We start from the raw sequence: 23272 nt of genomic DNA on the forward strand, positions 1-23272 counted from the left end.
CAAGCCTGGCAACAGATGGCAAATGCTTTGGAGTTTACTACCACATCAGTGATGGAGTCAAGATATCAATACCTGCCTTTTGAAGTGATATTAAGGAAGGTCCATGCAAAATGTCTATCCTCTTGCCAATGCTGGTGTAAGACAAGTTACAGTCTTGAGAGACAAAATCTCTGTCTGATGATTCTCTCAAGGGCATGTGCAAAGCACAAGCAAGGAACCCTAAACGTGAATCAAATACCATCTAGAGACCTGGGTCCCTATGTTGGCAACACAAGAGAGAATTTTCTCATCAGTAGTTGAATTTCGACTGAGGAGAAATAATACTACTTCCTATGAAAGACTATTTCAAATGTGGACTGAATTGGAGAGAAATAACTCTAGCTATTACAACCAAATGAAAAGTCCCATCAGTGACACCAACCAGCAAAGATGGCTCCAATCCCTGGAATTTCAGAGGGCTGAAAGAAGTATCCAGCTACTATTTCCGTTGCTGCTCAGTGAGAAAGCATATGCCTTGAAGAGACAGGGATTATACTGCCTGAGGAACCACTGCCACCGAAGGTTGGTTCAGGGAGGAAACCCTCTCGTACCTTGGATGCAGAGCTGTCTGGCAACATGCTAAGTCTCCCATTATCTATTTTCAATTCAGGGTGAACAATGATTGTTTCATACCTTACAAATAGAAAAAATACAGGCAGTCCCCGGTTATTGGCAGGGGTACCATACAACCAAATCACCAATGACCGAGCCCGCCGATAACCAGGGACTGTCTGTACACGAAGAAGACAAAACTATTAAGTTTGTCCAAAAAAGTCATTCTGAGTCATTGCAGTGGCCTATGGTCATGTGCAATGGAGCAGAAGACCTACAGACTTCTGTTGTACTGGGCAGTAAACTGAAAGACTTCTGTTGTACTGGGCAGTAAACAGAAAGATGTTGGGGAGTCTTCCATGACATATCTCTGTCTGATGATTCTTGCAAAGGCATGTGCAGAGCATGAGACAAGAACCTTAAGTGAAAGTCAAATGCTGCCATAAGACCTTGGGTCTCTGCGATGGCGAGACAGGTTCCTCACTAGCAGTTAAACCTCGACTGAGGAGAAACAACACAAAGGCGAACACTCTCTTCATGATGCCCAACACTCAAATCCAAAAGCTGAGTTGCTCACCAGTACATTTTATCAGAAACGTGTCAGGCTGATAGAGCTATCGAGTGCAGTGCAGTTACACTTCGAGTACCTGCATGTTAACCAAAACAGGAGGGAAGTGAAACCCTCTTGTTTGGTGATAAATGCCAATAATGTGATGTTGCTCGACAACACCACTGGGTGTCTCAAAATCAAATCCCGAAATTCTTAGGGCCCCGAAAGGATGCCTTGAAATTCAGGATGTTAATGAAAAGGTACTTATCATCTCAATCACACACTTAAAGACAACCGTCCTACAAGCATGCACCTATTACTCAGTCAGTGCATCTGACAACAGACGCATGTCACAAGGAGAATATACAAGTAGTAGTACACATACATATAATTCAAAAGGTTCCCGTTGGTCGAGCACAGCCTAATTCCTTCCTCATTATTCAGGAGAGGAAAACATTAAAGGCTGTTACCAGACCTCCTTCATTCTCTAATGAAGAGAGCGAATGCAAAGCTATCCTGAAGGGAGGCTTCTATGGTGACAACAGGACACCAAAGATGACTAGCTCATAGCCGAACTGGCTGTTCCCGAAACGGGATACAGGAGACGAGGAAGTTCAATGGAAGATGACCGAGGCCCTGCAGGAAGTAGATACTTCCTGAATGAGATCTGTTTACCCTGCCTCAGTTATGTTGCTATTAAGTCCACAGACTCAAGAAGCAACCCTTCATTGAGGTATCAGAAAAAGAGAACACCAATTACGCGTGTTCTCTTTCCTTCTGCCTTCTTCCTAGAAGAGAAACAGAAGAAGGCTGAGTTTTTCTATGATCGCCCTTCAAAGCCTGAGACTTCTTAGGAGACCGAGGAAGGGTTGGCCTGACCAAAGGTCAAGTCAATAGTTATGAAGACCCCAAGGTATTGACCAATACCCGAAGGACAAGGCAGCCATCCTGTCACAACCCTTGGCTACCACAGTATCTGTCAATTCTCTGAAAAGGGGGAGGCAAAACCAAGTATAAAGGACTGTTCCTCTGAACCGAGATGACTCGGGACTTACGAATCTGGAGATCCAAATTAGGAAAAAGTTCTTCTTCTTAGTACCAGAATAGCCCACAGGTTGCTGTCTGGTGTTGGGTAGAACAGCCACCACAGACTGGGGCAGAAACAAAAGAAAAAATCCCGCCAGGAAAAAAGGATTTTAATGACAGGCAGGCCAGAACTCATAAAAACACATCTGCATCGCATGACAGCTGAAAGCAAATCGGAATGTTTACATCAGCTTTGCCATAAGCAATTCCTTACATAAGGGACTGAGGGTTTGTATATTTTACAGAAATAACCAGCTTTATTTCAGTGTCAACATCAGTCATACACAATTCATATTAATTTACGACTACATTACTATAGTTTAGATTAATGTACAAGACAAAACACTCTACTGATACACCTTCAGACCTGTTTCTTGATATGTTTACAGCCTTTCATTCTGAAGGGTTTATCAAATGCCCTAGAGACTTTGATTAAAACTGCACATTATTAAGTGTTTTCAGTTAAATAGTATGGCCAATGAAATGAAGACAACCCATAAATACTCTGTCTGTGTTTAAACTTATAAACTATGCCTCCATTAAGCTGGTGAAACTCTGTGATTTAAACGATAACAAAGAATAAACAAAAGAGACTTCTCTTGATTCAGGAATATTATTAAAACAGTTTAGACTACCCTTCTACCGTTGCATTCATGTCCTAAATATTTATCTTTTTGCTATTCTCAATTACAAGAAACGTTTACAGTTTTTGTAAACAGTAAAACAGTATTTTGTGTTGGTCCACTTTATCTTAAGCTGTTCATGTCATAGTGGTGTGAAGCAGAGAAAAGATGTTCAAAATTTTTTATTGAATATTAAGGTATATATGGAGCATTACTGATGAAGAATTAGTATACTATAAACACTATGAGCATAACATTAAGAAGCCACTTAGTAATCCACAAATTTTAATATAAACTCCATACCAAATTGGTATAAAAAGGCCTAATTCCTAACTAATGTGTATTCAGAAACAGAAAGGCTGTTCAAAGCAAAAATTATACAACCAGAATAACACTCGGTGGGAAGTTAAAACAAGCATCTTTTACTTTTCAAGCCCAAGAAACTTGTAATCATTAAAGTAAAATCATCAAAATACTGGATGAGCAGATGAAGGGCTGGATTTACATATACATATGTATATAGTATGTATGTATGTATGTATATATATATATATATATTATATATATATATATATATATATATATATATATATATATATACTATATATATATATATATATACACACACATATATATTATATATATATATATATATATATATATATATATATAATGTTGTTCTGTTACTTCTTGTTTTAACATTACCTAGTATTATCATGCTTGTAGTGCATGAAATATATATATGAACTTTCAGAGATCTTTTTTTGGTTATTTACACAGTTAAGCAACTTTTTTTCTGATAAAAAATTAACAATTTCTGAATGTTTTCTGAATCCATACAATTTTGTCCAACTGATAATTAATTTAATAGTAATGGCTACTTTGAATGTAGTAAGTGCTCATGGTGATCTCAAGAAGTGATATCTTTTATATACAAAATGAAAAAATACAATGAATCTTTATATACATGGAAGTAATCACTTTCACTAATAAATAGTACACTTCTCTTCTGCAAAACAAACCTTTGCTAACTGAAGAAGTCAGTACAGGCAGTCCCCGGGTTACAACGGGTTCGGGTTACGATGTTCCCAGGTTAAGGCGCTTCTCAATTTGTATATTCATCAGACATTATTTCCAGGGTTACGAAGCATGTTCCAGGGTTACGACGCCTACAACGCTCATCTGGCAGATGAAATATGACACCAAAAATGCAAAATAATCAATATTTTAAGTTTTTTTTATGAAAAATGCAATAAGAATGCAGTTTGCATAGTTTTCAATGCACCCAAAGCATTGAAAGTAAGGTTTTCTTAGGATTTTTTACAATGTTCCAGCTTAGGACGATTTTTGGCTTACGACGCGTCTCAAGAACGGAACCCCCGTCGTAACCCGGGGACTGCCTGTACTGGGAAGAGGAAATGTGTAAATAATTAAATGCTATGTATACTCTTACAGTACAGAACATATGTAACATGCTACTGAGAAATGGGATGGTCCTGGTATGCAATAGTGGCTCAAGATGAATTCCTGTATATCACATCACCTTTTTTTTTATTTATGGTGCTTTAGGCCAAATTGGGATTGGGTGAGGTTCAAAGGGGGATAAAGCCCCGTCCCACTGGTCAGGCAGATTTTGGTAGCCTACGTTAAGATGGTTAAGAAAGGGTAGAATGCATCAATGTACTTCATTCTATAATAACTGTGTTCTATGGAAGGCTAGCTGGGAGGGGGGGGGGGGGGGGGGGTGACAAAGATTCAAAAGGGGAAACACTTTCTTGTCAGGTAAACCCCACTGCCCAAAGTCAGGTTTCAGTTAGGGATGATTAGATTAGAATGCATCACTATACTTGGCCTTGTACATCTTAGCCTACCCATTTCCAATGTGTTTTGTGATTGATACCAAATATAAACTTGAATCATGTAGTTTTCCAATTCCTTGACTTGTGGTTTACGCTTTTTCAATCATTCATATTGATGCAATTGATTTGTTTTCAGATCCATCCCCTTTAAAAACAACAGTTGCCAACCGGGTTACCCCTATTATTGTTGTAAATAAGGAGCTGGAGAAAAAACCAAGTAGTTTGTACTGATAATGGTCAGAAACGCACAAAACATAACACCAGTCTGAAAAATATATAGTTCAAGTAATTAAAGTAATGTAAGCATTCCGGTATCATTTTACTTTAATTCATTACTCAATTTGTTTTTTTTTTTTATGCAGTGCAGTTAAGTCTCATTAACATGCTTGGTATGATACCTATGCTGCAATCTATTATAAATTTACCTATTTATATTAGTATCTTCTTGGATTTTGTTTGTCTAAGTGCATTGTGGGTATGGATGGCTTACTCATCTGGAGGATCTGCTATTTTCACCATAGGTGTGTAGGAAAATACTGAATCATCATTGGCACTTTTAAGTGTCATAAATCAAGTAGGATTTTAGAATTCAAGCATTGCTTTAAAAAACCAGCTTAAGTTGTAGTCATTCTTCTTTTTGTGCAGGAGCATCTCTTATATTTTGTATTTTTTTCAATGTTCTGATATTAGTTTCCAGAAGAAATGAGTGATTTAAAGAAACTGGAAAAGCAAAAAAGTTATTTAGGCCTACTAAGAGGTAGGTAATCTAACATTGCCATAATATCCTACTTCTGCAAATTCCGATTCTAATAAAGATAAGTTTACTGAAAGATTTGTAGTCTGGCACATTTTTACTGTAAACCATAATCATATTCTGGAGTTAAAAATTTGATCATATCCTATGTTCTAGTGTTATCAATGCTTCTAATGTTCACTGCAGCTGTAAATTTGTAAGATAAACCTACTTTTAGATGTATTCTAACATGTCAATGATAAGTCTGCAAATTCTGATTGTGATTAGGGTAAAGTTTATCAAATGTTTTTAAAGTGACATTATGTACGTATTGGGTAATGAACTGGTCACCTAGATAATGTTCGCAGTTTTCAGGTTGGGATCTGGTGCCTATGTTAAGTATAGTGAATTAGATCACCGTTTTTCCAAAGATTCATCTGTGATCCTCTGTGGCATTTAAGCTCTCTAAGCTCTCTGTCCTGCAGGACAGACGTTCTTACATAACGATGACTTGAAGTCATTTGCTTTATCATCTTCAGTTAATCAAAGTGATTTAAAACACGAGCTACCTTTAGTTAAGAAATTGCTCCAGAAAGAACCTCAGCCACCTACATCATTGGTGGAGTTTTTGTCATTTATTCATCCACATAAATCTGCCTTTGATTGCTTATTGATAGCTGTAACACTTCTTGTTACTAGTGCTTCTTGTGAAAGAAGTTTTTCCTAAATGAAAATAGTAAAAACATTTTTTAGAAATTCAATGACTAGTGAGAGACTAAGTGACACTGCATTATTATCAGCTGAAAGTAAACGGGCTGAAAGTATTGACTTAGATAGTTTTGTGGATGAGTTTGACACCTGACATGATAATCATAGAAACAAACTGCACTAAACATTTTAAGAATTGTCCCGCCATGGTCCATATCTGTTTTGTGTTCAAATGTGTACTATAAAAACTTACCATTCTTTAATAATTACATATTGTTATGGATTGTATAAAGAATGTCGAAACAACATTTTGATATTTTTCATGATAAGCCTCATATCTCTGTTCATTTCATTAATTACTGTAATACCTTTCCTTACTTTGTTCAAATGTGCATTTTACAAACTTGCCATTCTTTAATAATTGCACATTGTTTGGGATTGTATATAGTTTTGAATGTCAAGCCAGCATTTTCAGAATGGTCATCACATGGTCCATATCTGTTTATTCATTTCATTAGTTAATACCTTTCTTTAACTTGTGCAAATGTGTATTACACAAACTTAATAATCTTTAATAATTTGCATATTGGTTGGGATTGTATATAGTTTTGAATGTCAAACTGAACCTTTTCTGAACTGTCATGACATGCCCCATGTATATATATCTATCTGTTTATTTCATATAGTTACTTCCTTTTTTATTTGGTTCATATGTGTATTATATTTATACATACTATCCATTCTTTAATGTTTGCGTATTGTTTGGAACTGTATATAGTTTTGAATGTTAAATTTTCATATCATGCAAGTCAGGTAAAATATCAGATGGATGATTTACAGTTGTTTTGCTTAGGAATCAAACAAAATTCTATATGAACCTTTACCTTTAGTCAAATTCATTTCTCCATGAGTTTCAAAATGTTTCCAAATTGTAATTATTTTTACAGTCACCTTTCCTATGATGCCCACCCAACAATTAGCCTATCTTTGCCCCAGAGTTGCCCCCCAACTTTTTGAGGGGTAGAATCGCCACTGGATGGGACTAGAATAGAAAAGTTAGGCTGGGAATTAAGAGGATATTCAGCAATAAAAATAATCTTTAAACAATTGTTAGGAGAGGGTGGGGGGGTTAAATGGAAGAATGAGAATATGACCAGATGTACAGTAAAAGGAATAAAAGGGGTTACCTATAACTAAGGCCCAAAGGGACGCTGCACCACATGAGGTGCACTGACAGCACTTACCCTATTACCTATAGGAAGATTACTAGATGGGGATCCATGGGGGCAAACTCCCCAGTCAGGTAGGTCCCGAGTGTCCTATTGCTTCCCTACCTACCTAGAACTCAACATTCAAACGGGGGCGGGGGGACAGTATCTCTAAAACTTCTCACCTGCTACAAAATGACAATCAGAACTTTAAAAAACTAAATTAACAACTAATGAAAATGCCCAACGAACTGCTACCTATTCCATACCTAACCTTGAGTAATGATGTAGCCTAATTAGCCTACCTATTACCATAGGTGCTACTTAATTCGATCTTGGCAGGAAGTTAATTTATCGCACAACAGCCTAAGGTAAATTTAAGAGCTTTGACAGGCAGACTACCCAAAGCTTAGCCTGCTGACATGCCTACCATATTGTGCCGTAATAGGCTAGCCAATTGCTATCTTATCTTTTACCTAACCGAGGGACTAGACCTTTGCCTAGGTTACAAACTGTCTGGAGACCTTTTCTTCGCTGCAAAATCTGCATCAACCATAATGCATTTGATTGTAAAACTGAAAATAACAACAAGACCAGGTATGATTTAGGCTAGGTACTCACCTCTAATATCTTTCCCAAACAATTTCCAAGTGGGTGCGAACTGAATACAGTGGCCACACCAGGAATTGTAAAACTCGATGATCCAAGCATTTTCTGAGCCTAGTAAGGAGGTTGTAAAATTTGTGTGATCTAAAATCGATAGTTCATCGGTACTATTATATAACGACGCGGTACTAAAGAGGAAGCAAGAGCACAACTGCAAACAATGAAGGAGAACGACGATCGCACGACCAGCCAACATGGTGCTCGAATGTCAACTGATTCCATCATGTTTTCGTCCACAATCCTGAGTGAGATGGTAGTGTCGCTTAATCTTTACCCAGGCGGGGGAAAACAATGACGTCATCATTCGTTAATCATCATTGTTTTCTATGTTGCTTTAAATGTTAATTCCAATTTACCACTAAATATTTCATATTATTATCAACAGGCACTGTATTTTCAGGAAACTTTATTACCTACTATTTAAAAACTAAACGCTCAAACTTATTCGACTATGGAGAGAAACATTACTTAATAATTAGTGACTCTAGTTAGTAGCAAAATTACTTGTCAACCGAGGACTGTCACTTCAGTAAACAAAATATTTTTATAGAAATTTGTTAACAGAACTTGTGGGTATAAACATTATATCATTGTAAATCTAATGCCATAAAAACATACTCGCTAGAGAGGGTACGAAGATTTACTCTATGTTTGCTTGCCACGTCGTAAGTGAATTGTGGCATGAACCTTATCTCGCCAGGAAAACATCTATATAATCCTGTTTTTCCTACATTTGTTAAGTTGCCACGTTAGTTTGAAGCCGTGGCATCGAAGAACCAAGAAGCAGCTTCACTTACTTATATAACTGATTATCCCTCTACATAATAAATTTGTTTACCTCAATATTCGAAAATCTAAACTTCGCGGGATCGGTATAAGATAAGATAGACTTCTACTTCTATAGAATGACGAAAAAGATCCTTTTATACTTACATAATCAAATTAAATTTGTATCCATATCCGTACATATATTGCAGTGTGTGTAATATCTATACTCTGCGGGTAATGAATTTCACGTTTAGACTTACTAACTCTGCCCTGGGTTAGATTGTTTGTCACTATAAGTACAACATACATACATATACGAAGAAAAGATATACAGGGTGGTAAGGTCCCTGGGGTTATGGTTGACTGTCTCGACACGCTGTCCGGATTTACAAATAGGCCATCACATTTAACTTGGCATTTTATCACTATTTAACTGACTTCTTACTTAAACTTAACCATGAGAGCAGGAAGAAAATTATAAATAAATTTAAAAAAAAATGGTTTCCACTGGCCTTGGATCTACTAATGAAACCAAATTTTCTCACAGATCAGTGTATACAATCTGAGCATCTGCGTATCTGTTATATATTAACTGAATCTTAGAGACGCTTCTCTTCTACACTTTAATGGTCCATTTTAATCCCACCTAGGATTCTTGCCAGTGTTGCCACACGTACGATAATTATCGTACAAGTACGATAAAAACGGCCTTGGTACGATGCACGATAGCATTTTCCATTATCGTACGGTTTGTGCGATAATTCTAAGGTGTTGATAAGTAATTAATTACAAATATAAATGGTCGGTGAACTCCTCCATGAAACAGGCTAATTTCTATAAAAAAAGAAAGAATTATTTCGAAGTCCGTACATGGCTTGCCGCCGCTTGTCTCCAATTGTAACGTGGTTCAAAGGCTATTGGAACAGTGGGAGGCACTGAAGCTATTTTTCTCGGAGAAGTGGTTCGCTGAGAAACTATTAGCAACAGATTATCAACTCCCTTCATGATCCTTTCATGAAGTTATATTTCATGTTCCTTGACTGGGTTCTTCCAAAGTTTACTGAGTTCAACAAATTTTTCCCGTCAGATAAAGCAGTAATAACAGTTCTCCATGATAAAGTGTCCATGCTATTCAGAGACCTCCTTCTCTCATTTATGGACAGGACCAAATGTACCTGGGAGTTAAAGTTATGCAGGGATTAAAAAAAAACCCTCCATACAGGAAAAGAAAGCTCAACAGCAGGAGTTTTATCAGAGGTGTAGAAATTTCCTTGTAGTGGCATGCACACAAATAAAGAAGAGGTATAATTTCAATGATGGTGTCCTGTCAAAGTTAAACTCTCTGTCCAAAAAATGCTTTCTCATCAGAATTCAGAGAAAGAATCCCCTCCTTATTCCCTCTTGCATCTGAGCTTCCCCTGATTGTACCCCCAGATGACCACTCACTACTTCAAAAGCTGGATGATCAATGGAGAATGTTTCCCATATTGCAACATGAACTTCAACATCTCGTTAATGAGTCACCTGATAAGTTCTGGGGAGAAGTGTCCCAAAAAGAGTCTTGTTTTTCAGACGTAGCCAATTTTGCTCTAACTGCTCTTTGCTTGCCGCACTCTAATGCTGAATGCAAACGAGTGTTCAGTAAAGTTAAACTCTTTAAAACTAAACAAAGAAACAGAATGAAAACAAGGACAGTTAATGGGACTCTTCTCTCTGCTAGTTGCACGTTTATGATGTTCAGCTGGTGAGTCTCCACCTATAACAATATCATCCAGATATGGATAAGCAAAATCATAAAAAGCTAACAATTGGGAAATGAACTTCTGAAATATTGCAGGAGCAGAATGGATACCAAATGGTAAGCGTAAATATCTATATAGACCCAAATGTGTGTTAATTACAAAGTATTTACGGTCTTCTGGCGCAACTTCCATTTGCATATAAGCCTTCTTGAGATCAAGTCTGGTATAATACTTATATCCAGACACACTGGAAATTAATTCTGACATATTAGGTAATGGGAATTAGATTCATGAAGAATTTAATTTATTCTACGAAAATCCCCACAAATCCTAAGGGATCCATTCTGCTTCTTGACAGTAACAATTGGTGAGGCATAATCTGAGAATTCTACTCTTTCTATAATCTTTTTTTCAAGCTTTTGCAGCGCACTCTCAGCCTCACTGCGTAACGTCAGTGGCACCGTGCGGACCTTCTGAAAAACAGGAACATGACCAACTTTAGGATACAATCGGGCTTGACAGTTCTTAATTGGTTTCAAACTATCTACATTATATTAAATTCCTACCTATCAAGTTATTTGGGAGTCTGACCCAACAATTATGAATTAACGTCTGAATGAAAAGCGGAAATGAAAACAGATGTGGTTTATCTAGACTTTGCAAAAGCTTTTGACAAGGTAGACCATAATATATTAGCGAAGAAAATTAGAAAACATAATATAGTGGATAAAGTAGAAAGATGGTTAAAAGAATTTTTACACAACAGAAAACAGATAGTTATTGCAAACGATGAGAAATCGGATGAAGCTAAGGTAATTTCCGGTGTGCCACAAGGTACGGTGTTAGCTGCATTACTATTTGTTATTATGATTGCAGACATAGACAGTAATGTTAAGGACTCGGTAGTGAGTAGTTTCACCGATGACACAAGAATAAGTAGAGAAATTACTTGTGATGAAGATACGAACGCGCTACAAAGAGACCTTAACAAAGTATATGATTGGGCAGAGGTAAAATAGGATTGGTATTTAACTCTGATAAATTTGAATCAATAAACTATGGAGACAGAGAAAGAAAGCTATATGCACATAGGGGACCTAATAATGAGACAATCACAAATAAGGAAGCAGTTAAAGACCTTGGTGTGATGATGATAGGAACATGTTATGCAACGATCAAATAGCAATTCTATTGGCAAAATGTAAAGCAAAAATGGGAATGTTGTTACGGCACTTCAAAACAAGAAAAGCTGAACACATGATTATGCTTTATAAAACATATGTTCGTAGTCCACTTGAATATTGCAATATGATATGGTACCCACACTATCAAAAGGATATTGCACAAATAGAGAGTGTACAAAGTCCTTTACAGCTAGAATAGAAGAAGTTAAGGACCTTGACTACTGGGAAAGACTACAATCCTTAAATTAAAATTAATAGTCTAGAAAGGAAAGGAATGAAAGAATGCTACATGATAATTCAGGCATGGAAACAGATAGAAGGAATAGCTGAAAACATCATGGAGCTAAAAATATCAGAAAGAGCAAGCAGAGGTAGATTAATAGTGCCCAAAGCTATACCAGGAAAAATAAGGAAAGCACACAGGACATTAATCCACTACGCACCAGCATCGATAATGCAGCGTCTATTCAATGCGTTGCCAGCTCATCTGAGGAATATAACAGGAGTGAGCGTAGATGTGTTTAAGAATAAGCTCGACAAATATCTAAACTGCATCCCAGACCATCCAAGATTGGAAGATGCAAATATACCGGAAGATGTACTAGCAACTCTCTGGTAGACATTAGAGGTGCCTCATACTGAGGACCTGGGGCAACCCGAACAAGATGTAAGGTCTGTAAGGTCTCTTTCAACTATATCGAAGGCAAAGCCTTAAACCTAAATGAAGGAACAAATGAAGAATTCCAGACCTTAGGGGCAAGATGAGAGAGAGAAGAGTAGAGAGAGAGACGAGAGAGAGAGAAGAGAGCGAGAGAGAGAGAGAGAGAGAGAGAATTCATGAATTCATTTGACAAAATGGTAAACAAAGGAAAATACCCCGAATTTATTGCCATAGATGAGGTAAAAAAAAACCGACGAGAAGAGAGAGAGAGAGAGAGAGAGAGAGAGAGAGAGAGAGAGAGAGCAGACAATAAAAGAAACGGACTGTATTTGTGTGTGCAAACTTGTAGCAAACGTTCAATTGAACTAAATAATTAATTGAAGAATCATTTGAGTAGGGGAACTTTTGGTAACAATTATAAATTGCTTGTGAAAATGATTTCTGAAAAATTAACCATCACAAACACAAGTCGCTAATAAAACTCTGTGTGTGTGTGTGTGTGTGTGTGTGTGTGTTTGGTGATCTCTTCATTCTGTATATCCCATTACCTTCTGTTCTTGAATTTCAAGTCAATGGACCCTGTGGTGGTGGGCTTATTCTTTATGAATGAGGTTCATCTTTAGAATAATAATAATACTAATTTTGAGACTACAACGGTCCCCTAGAAAGGCTAAAAAGGTTAAAATAGAACGGACGATAAACTAGCTCACGAAATCAGGAAACGCGAAAACTTCTTAATGGGATTATCAGACATCCGACATCCTAAAAAACAAGTGGCCAGCGTTACGCACGAGTTGTTGTGTCAGTGAATTATTATTACCCAATAATTCAAGTTACTCATTGGCATAATGATTGTTGACGGACGTGCGAATTGTTAGGGGCAGTTGGGACGGGCAACCAGAGGTCCTGTTCTTGCCCAGGGCCGAAAAAATAAGAAAAAGGCAGAACGGAAAGGGGGTTCTATAAACCGTATTCATATGGAAGAAGCCCACCAAAGGGGCCACTGACTGAAATTCAAGCTTCCAAAGAATATTATGGTGTTCATTAGAAAGTAGTAACAGAAGTAACAGATAAACAGACAGAAGAGACTAGTAATTGGAAAAGAAAAAAATAAATGGACAAATAATGAAATAAATAAACAGATACTGGTAAAATGTAATGAGATTATAAAATACACACTGTTAACAGTCATTTCACGTTGGTCTATTCTTACTCACAGCTGTGGCCATCAGAATTTCCTTTAAAGAGAAAAAGGCCAAGTTCCTGAATACGCTATTTCGAAAGAAGAAGAAAACACCTACCTGGTCACGGTTTGTGATCGGGAAAAAACATCATCATTAACAACCGTAGCCATTTTCTCTCTCTCTCTCTCCTCTCTCTCTTAGTACTGTTGCAACATCACGTGTGTGGGCGTAAGCCCACACACGTGCGCACGCGCGGTAAGCTTGCTTAAGGGCTGTCATAATTTCTATGAGGGGTGGGTTTCAATAGTGGGTTTCAGTGCGCATTCCTGCTTCAATATAACTTTTGATTCATTCGTGTCCTTTGGCGTTCCTCGTGAGTAGACAGCATGCCTAAAAGGTGACCTGACTTTGGGGTTTGGGGCATTATATCATATATATATATATATATATATATAATATATATATATATATATATATATATATATCCTATATATATGTATATATATATATATATATATATAATATATATATATATATGCGAGTGTATATATATTATATATATATATATATATATATATATATATATATATATATATATATATAGATAGACAGAATGAATAATATTAATATAAACCTCAATTAAAGCATTATACACTAAGCATGGTTATACACACATTAGATTCTCTATTTTTCTGTTTTTCTACGCAAAAATACGGTCTCTCTCCCTCTCTCTCTCTCTCTCTCTCTCTCTCTCCTTCTCAAAATATTGAATGCAAAGCCTTAAACCCCTAAATGAAGGAACAAATGAAGAATTCCAGTCGGGGAAAGAAAGAAAGAAAGAAAGAAAGAGAGAGAGAGAGAGAGAGAGAGAGAGAGAGAGAGAGAGAGAGAGAGAGAGAGAGAGAGAGAGAGAGATTTCAGCAATATATAAAACCAAGAGACAAGACATAATTAAAGTTCAGAATCTTTCCTGCTATATTTTCGATAAACCAAAATATCTCTCGTGGGATATAGAAAATCAACGAAAAATCGAGTGAGAGAGAGGAGAGTAATATGAAACTGGATACTTCAGATATGGATTTCAGTTTGAAGAAAATGTGGCCTTATCTGGCCTTGGCAGCAGCTGTTATTAGTGATCTTGGTTGGTGGCTGCCTATTCGCTGGCGAGATTTCTCTCCTGACTGATAATGATGGAGCTGAACAGCCTAAGGAAAAGGAACTGAACGAGAGAATTGCGGCCTTGCGAGAAGCCATCCAGTGCCAGAGAGAGCAGCGCGTGCACTTGGACAGGACAATAATTCTTCAGCTACAAGAGAGGCTCGACTACCAAGAAGAGTGTTCAGTAAAGTTAAACTCTTTAAACTAAACAAAGAAACAGAATGAAAACAAGGACAGTTAATGGGACTCTTCTCTCTGCTAGTTGCACGTTTATGATGTTCAGCTGGTGAGTCTCCACCTATAACAATATCATCCAGATATGGATAAGCAAATCATAAAAAGCTAACAATTGGGAAATGAACTTCTGAAATATTGCAGGAGCAGAATGGAATACCAAATGGTAAGCGTAAATATCTATATAGACCCAAATGTGTGTTTAATTACAAAGTATTTACGGTCTATTCTGGCGCAAACTTCCATTTGCATATAAGCTTCTTGAGATCAAGTCTGATATAATACTTATATCCAGACACACTGGAAATTAATTCTGACATATTAGGTAATGGGAATTTAGATTCATGAGAATTTAATTTATTCTACGAAAATCCCCACAAATCCTAAGGGATCCATTTCTGCTTCTTGACAGTAACAATTGGTGAGGCATAATCTGAGAATTCTACTCTTTCTATATAAAACTATTTTTTTTCAAGCTTTTGCAGCGCACTCCCAGCCTCACTGCGTAACGTCAGTGGCACCGTGCGGACCTTCTGAAAAAACAGGAACATGACCAACTTTGAGGATACAATCGGGCTTGACAGTTCTTAATTGGTTTCAAACTATCTACATTATATTAAATTCCTACCTATCAAGTTATTTGGAGTCTGACCCAACAATTATGAATTAACGTCTTGAATGAAAAGCGGAATGAAACAGATGTGGTTTATCTAGACTTTGCAAAAGCTTTTGACAAGGTAGACCATAATATATTAGCGAAGAAAATTAGAAAACATAATATAGTGGATAAAGTAGAAAGATGGTTAAAAGAATTTTTACACAACAGAAAACAGATAGTTATTGCAAACGATGAGAAATCGGATGAAGCTAAGGTAATTTCCGGTGTGCCACAAGGTACGGTGTTAGCTGCATTACTATTTGTTATTATATTGCAGACATAGACAGTAATGTTAAGGACTCGTAGTGAGTAGTTTCACCGATGACACAAGAATAAGTAGAGAAATTACTTGTGATGAAGATACGAACGCGCTACAAAGAGACCTTAACAAAGTATATGATTGGGCAGAGGTAAATAGGATGGTATTTAACTCTGATAAATTTGAATCAATAAACTACGGAGACAGAGAAAGAAAGCTATATGCACATAGGGGACCTAATAATGAGAACAATCACAAATAAGGAAGCAGTTAAAGACCTTGGTGTGATGATGAATAGGAACATGTTATGCAACGATCAAATAGCAATTCTATTGGCAAAATGTAAAGCAAAAATGGGAATGTTGTTACGGCACTTCAAAACAAGAAAAGCTGAACACATGATTATGCTTTATAAAACATATGTTCGTAGTCCACTTGAATATTGCAATATGATATGGTACCCACACTATCAAAAGGATATTGCACAAATAGAGAGTGTACAAAGGTCCTTTACAGCTAGAATAGAAGAAGTTAAGGACCTTGACTACTGGGAAAGACTACAATCCTTAAAATTATATAGTCTAGAAAGGAGAAGAGAATGCTACATGATAATTCCAGGCATGGAAAACAGATAGAAGGAATAGCTGAAAACATCATGGAGCTAAAAATATCAGAAAGAGCAAGCAGAGGTAGATTAATAGTGCCCAAAAGCTATACCAGGAAAAATAAGGAAAGCACACAGGACATTAATCCACTACGCACCAGCATCGATAATGCAGCGTCTATTCAATGCGTTGCCAGCTCATCTGAGGAATATAACAGGAGTGAGCGTAGATGTGTTTGAAGAATAAAAGCTCGACAAATATCTAAACTGCATCCCAGAACCATCCAAGATTGGAAGATTGCAAAATATACCGGAAGATGTACTAGCAACTCTCTGGTAGACATTAGAGGTGCCTCATACTGAGGGACCTGGGGCAACCCGAACAAGATGTAAGGTCTGTAAGGTCTCTTTCAACTTATATCGAAGGCAAAGCCTTAAACCTAAATGAAGGAACAAATGAAGAATTCCAGACCTTAGGGGCAAGATGAGAGAGAGAGAGAGAGAGAGAGAGAGAGAGAGAGAGAGAATTCATGAATTCATTTGACAAAATGGTAAACAAAGGAAAATCCCCGAATTTATTGCCATAGATGAGGTAAAAAAAAACCGGACGAGAGAGAGAGAGAGAGAGAGAGAGAGAGAGAGAGAGAGAGAGAGAGAGAGAGAGAGCAGACAATAAAAGAAACGGACTGTATTTGTGTGTGCAAACTTGTAGCAAACGTTCAATTGAACTAAATAATTAATTGAAGAATCATTTGAGTAGGGGAACTTTTGGTAACAATTATAAATTGCTTGTGAAAATGATTTCTGAAAAATTAACCATCACAAACACAAGTCGCTAATAAAACTCTGTGTGTGTGTGTGTGTGTGTTTGGTGATCTCTTCATTCGGTATACCCATTACCTTCTGTTCTTGAATTTCAAGTCAATGGACCCTGTGGTGGTGGGCTTATTCTTTATGAATGAGGTTCATCTTTAGAATAATATAATACTAATTTTGAGACTACAACGGTCCCCTAGAAAGGCTAAAAAGGTTAAAATAGAACGGACGATAAACTAGCTCACGAAATCAGGAAACGGAAAACTTCTTAATGGTATCAGACATCCGACATCCTAAAAAACAAGTGGCCAGCGTTACGCACGAGTTGTGTGTCAGTGAATTATTATACCCAATAATTCAAGTTACTCATTGGCATAATGATTGTTGACGGACGTGCGAATTGTTAGGGGCAGTTGGGACGGGCAACCAGAGGTCCTGTTCTTGCCCAGGGCCGAAAAAATAAGAAAAAGGCAGAAAGGAAAAGGGGGTTCTATAAACCGTATTCATATGGAAGAAAGCCCACCAAAGGGGCCACTGACTTGAAATTCAAGCTTTCCCAAAGAATATTATGGTGTTCATTAGAAAGTAGTAACAGAAGGTAACAGATAAACAGACAGAAGAGACTAGTAATTGGAAAAAAGAAAAAAAATAAATGGACAAATAATGAAATAAATAAACAGATACTGGTAAAATGTAATGAGATTATAAAATACACACTGTTAACAGTCATTTCACGTTGGTCTATTCTTACTCACAGCTGTGGCCATCAGAATTTCCTTTAAAGAGAAAAAGGCCAAGTTCCTGATACGCTATTTCGAAAGAAGAAGAAAAAAAACACTACCTGGTCACGGTTTGTGATCGGGAAAAAACATCATCATTAACAACCGTAGCCATTTTCTCTCTCTCTCTCTCTCTCTCTCTCTCTTAGTACTGTTGCAACATCACGTGTGTGGGCGTAAGCCCACACACGTGCGCACGCGCGCGGTAAGCTTGCTTAAGGGCTGTCTAATTTCTATGAGTGGGTTTCAATAGTGGGTTTCAGTGCGCATTCCTGCTTCAATATACTTTTGATTCATTCGTGTCCTTTGGCGTTCCTCGTGAGTAGACAGCATGCCTAAAAGGTGACCTGACTTTGGGGCATTATATCATATATATATATATATATATAGATATATATATATATATATATATATATATATATATATATATATATAATATAGTATATATATATATATATATATATATATATATATATATATAGACAGAATGAATAATATTAATATAACCTCAATTAAAGCATTATACACTAAGCATGGTTTATACACACATTAGATTCTCTATTTTTCTGTTTTTTTCTACGAAAACAAAATACGGTCTCTCTCTCTCTCTCTCTCATCTCTCTCTCTCTCTCTCTCTCTCTCTCTCTCTCTCCTTCTCAAAATATTGAATGCAAAGCCTTAAACCTAAATGAAGGAACAAATGAAGAATTCCAGTCGGGGAAAGAAAGAAACAAAGAAAGAAAGAAAGAGAGAGAGAGAGAGAGAGAGAGAGAGAGAGAGAGATTTCAGCAATTTATAAAACCAAGAGACAAGACATAATTAAAGTTCAGAATCTTTCCTGCTATTTCGATAAACCAAAATATCTCTCGTGGGATATAGAAAAATCAACGAAAAATCGAGTGAGAGAGAGGAGAGTATATGAACTGGATACTTCAGATATGGATTTCAGTTTGAAAGAAAATGTGGCCTTATCTGGCCTTGGCAGCAGCTGTTATTAGTGATCTTGTTTGGTGTGGCTGCCTATTCGCTGGCGAGATTTCTCTCCTGACTGATAATGATGGAGCTGAACAGCCTAAGGAAAAGGAACTGAACGAGAGAATTGCGGCCTTGCGAGAAGCCATCCAGTGCCAGAGAGAGCAGCGCGTGCACTTGGACAGGACAATAATTCTTCAGCTACAAGAGAGGCTCGACTACCAAGAAGAGTGTTCAGTAAAGTTAAACTCTTTAAAACTAAACAAAGAAACAGAATGAAAACAAGGACAGTTAATGGGACTCTTCTCTCTGCTAGTTGCACGTTTATGATGTTCAGCTGGTGAGTCTCCACCTATAACAATATCATCCAGATATGGATAAGCAAAATCATAAAAAGCTAACAATTGGGAAATGAACTTCTGAAATATTGCAGGAGCAGAATGGATACCAAATGGTAAGCGTAAATATCTATATAGACCCAAATGTGTGTTAATTACAAAGTATTTACGGTCTTCTGGCGCAACTTCCATTTGCATATAAGCCTTCTTGAGATCAAGTCTGATATAATACTTATATCCAGACACACTGGAAATTAATTCTGACATATTAGGTAATGGGAATTTAGATTCATGAAGAATTTAATTTATTCTACGAAAATCCCCACAAATCCTAAGGGATCCATTCTGCTTCTTGACAGTAACAATTGGTGAGGCATAATCTGAGAATTCTACTCTTTCTATAATCTTTTTTTCAAGCTTTTGCAGCGCACTCTCAAGCCTCACTGCGTAACGTCAGTGGCACCGTGCGGACCTTCTGAAAAACAGGAACATGACCAACTTTAGGATACGAATCGGGCTTGACAGTTCTTAATTGGTTTCAAACTATCTACATTATATTAAATTCCTACCTATCAAGTTATTTGGGAGTCTGACCCAACAATTATGAATTAACGTCTGAATGAAAAGCGGAAATGAAACAGATGTGGTTTATCTAGACTTTGCAAAAGCTTTTGACAAGGTAGACCATAATATATTAGCGAAGAAAATTAGAAAACATAATATAGTGGATAAAGTAGAAAGATGGTTAAAAGAATTTTTACACAACAGAAACAGATAGTTATTGCAAACGATGAGAAATCGGATGAAGCTAAGGTAATTTCCGGTGTGCCACAGAGGTACGGGTGTTAGCTGCATTACTATTTGTTATTATGATTGCAGACATAGACAGTAATGTTAAGGACTCGGTAGTGAGTAGTTTCACCGATGACACAAGAATAAATAGAGAAATTACTTGTGATGAAGATACGAAGCGCTACAAAGAGACCTTAACAAAGTATATGATTGGGCAGAGGTAAAATAGGATGGTATTTAACTCTGATAAATTTGAATCAATAAACTACGGAGACAGAGAAAGAAAGCTATATGACACATAGGGGACCTAATAATGAGGACAATCACAAATAAGGAAGCAGTTAAAGACCTTGGTGTGATGATGAATAGGAACATGTTATGCAACGATCAAATAGCAATTCTATTGGCAAATGTAAAGCAAAAATGGGAAGGTGTTGTTACGGCACTTCAAAACAAGAAAAGCTGAACACATGATTATGCTTTATAAAACATATGTTCGTAGTCCAATTGAATATTGCAATATGATATGGTACCCACACTATCAAAAGGATATTGCACAAATAGAGTGTGTACAAAGGTCCTTTACAGCTAGAATAGAAGAAGTTAAGGACCTTGACTACTGGAAAAGACTACAATCCTTAAAATATATAGTCTAGAAAGGAGAAGAGAATGCTACATGATAATTCAGGCATGGAAACAGATAGAAGGAATAGCTGAAAACATCATGGAGCTAAAAATATCAGAAAGAGCAAGCAGAGGTAGATTAATAGTGCCCAAAGCTATACCAGGAAAAATAAGGAAAGCACACAGGACATTAATCCACTACGCACCAGCATCGATAATGCAGCGTCTATTCAATGCGTTGCCAGCTCATCTGAGGAATATAACAGGAGTGAGCGTAGATGTGTTTAAGAATAAGCTCGACAAATATCTAAACTGCATCCCAGACCATCCAAGATTGGAAGATGCAAAATATACCGGAAGATGTACTAGCAACTCTCTGGTAGACATTAGAGGTGCCTCATACTGAGGGACCTGGGGCAACCCGAACAAGATGTAAGGTCTGTAAGGTCTCTTTCAACTTATATCGAAGGCAAAGCCTTAAACCTAAATGAAGGAACAAATGAAGAATTCCAGACCTTAGGGGCAAGATGAGAGAGGAGAGAGAGAGAGAGAGAGAGAGAGAGAGAGAGAATTCATGAATTTCATTTGACAAAATGGTAAACAAAGGAAAATCCCGAATTTATTGCCATAGATGAGGTAAAAAAAAACCGGACGAGAGAGAGAGAGAGAGAGAGAGAGAGAGAGAGAGAGAGAGAGAGAGAGAGAGAGAGCAGACAATAAAAGAAACGGACTGTATGTGTGTGCAAACTTGTAGCAAACGTTCAATTGAACTAAATAATTAATTGAAGAATCATTTGAGTAGGGGAACTTTTGGTAACAATTATAAATTGCTTGTGAAAATGATTTCTGAAAAATTAACCATCACAAACACAAGTCGCTAATAAAACTCTGTGTGTGTGTGTGTGTGTGTGTGTTTGGTGATCTCTTCATTCTGTATATCCCATTACCTTCTGTTCTTGAATTTCAAGTCAATGGACCCGTGGTGGTGGCTTATTCTTTATGAATGAGGTTCATCTTTAGAATAATAATAATACTAATTTTGAGACTACAACGGTCCCCTAGAAAGGCTAAAAAGGTTAAAATAGAACGGACGATAAACTAGCTCACGAAATCAGGAAACGGAAAACTTCTTAATGGTATCAGACATCCGACATCCTAAAAAACAAGTGGCCAGCGTTACGCACGAGTTGTGTGTCAGTGAATTATTATTACCCAATAATTCAAGTTACTCATTGGCATAATGATTGTTGACGGACGTGCGAATTGTTAGGGGCAGTTGGGACGGGCAACCAGAGGTCCTGTTCTTGCCCAGGGCCGAAAAATAAGAAAAAGGCAGAAAGGAAAGGGGGTTCTATAAACCGTATTCATATGGAAGAAGCCCACCAAAGGGGCCACTGACTTGAAATTCAAGCTTCCAAAGAATATTATGGTGTTCATTAGAAAGTAGTAACAGAAGGTAACAGATAAACAGACAGAAGAGACTAGTAATTGGAAAAGAAAAAAAATAAATGGACAAATAATGAAATAAATAAACAGATACTGGTAAAATGTAATGAGATTATAAAATACACACTGTTAACAGTCATTTCACGTTGGTCTATTCTTACTCACAGCTGTGGCCATCAGAATTTTACCTTTAAAGAGAAAAAGGCCAAGTTCCTGAAATACGCTTATTTCGGAAAGAAGAAGAAGAAAACAAAAACACTTACCTGGTTCACGGTTTTGTGATCGGGAAAAAACATCATCATTAACAACCGTAGCCATTTTTCTCTCTCTCTCTCTCTCTCTCTCTTAGTACTGTTGCAACATCACGTGTGTGGGCGTAAGCCCACACACGTGCGCACGCGCGGTAAGCTTGCTTAAGGGCTGTCATAATTTCTATGAGTGGGTTTCAATAGTGGGTTTCAGTGCGCATTCCTGCTTCAATATACTTTTGATTCATTCGTGTCCTTTGGCGTTCCTCGTGAGTAGACAGCATGCCTAAAAGGTGACCTGACTTTGGGGCATATATATATAATATATATATATATATATATATAATATATATATATATATATATATATATATATATATATATGTATATATATATATATATATATATATATATATATATATATATATATATATATATATAGACAGAATGAATAATATTAATATAAACCTCAATTAAAGCATTATACACTAAGCATGGTTATACACACATTAGATTCTCTATTTTTCTGTTTTTCTACGCAAAAATACGGTCTCTCTCTCTCTCTCTCTCTCTCTCTCTCTCTCTCTCTCTCTCTCTCTCTCCTTCTCAAAATATTGAATGCAAAGCCTTAAACCTAAATGAAGGAACAAATGAAGAATTCCAGTCGGGGAAAGAAAGAAAGAAAGAAAGAAAGAAAGAAAGAGAGAGAGAGAGAGAGAGAGAGAGAGAGAGAGAGATTTCAGCAATTTATAAAACCAAGAGACAAGACATAATTAAAGTTC

The 23272-nt window shown here is 36.9% G+C and overlaps 1 protein-coding gene across 3 annotated transcripts in view; it reads right to left on the reverse strand.

Moving 5' to 3' along the window:
* LOC135221059 (sulfhydryl oxidase 2-like) overlaps window positions 1-8254 on the reverse strand; it is a 92509-nt gene extending 84255 nt beyond the window's left edge. For all 3 annotated transcript variants that reach the window (XM_064258802.1, XM_064258803.1, XM_064258804.1), the window contains exon 1: window positions 7980-8254. In XM_064258802.1, coding sequence (XP_064114872.1) covers window positions 7980-8220 — 241 coding nt within the window. In that variant the 5' untranslated portion in view covers window positions 8221-8254. The remainder of the gene's footprint in view (window positions 1-7979) is intronic.
* Window positions 8255-23272: the final 15018 nt, after the last annotated feature.

This window comes from Macrobrachium nipponense, chromosome 2 (genome assembly GCF_015104395.2).
Source record: "Macrobrachium nipponense isolate FS-2020 chromosome 2, ASM1510439v2, whole genome shotgun sequence".
Taxonomy (NCBI): Eukaryota; Metazoa; Arthropoda; class Malacostraca; order Decapoda; family Palaemonidae; genus Macrobrachium; species Macrobrachium nipponense.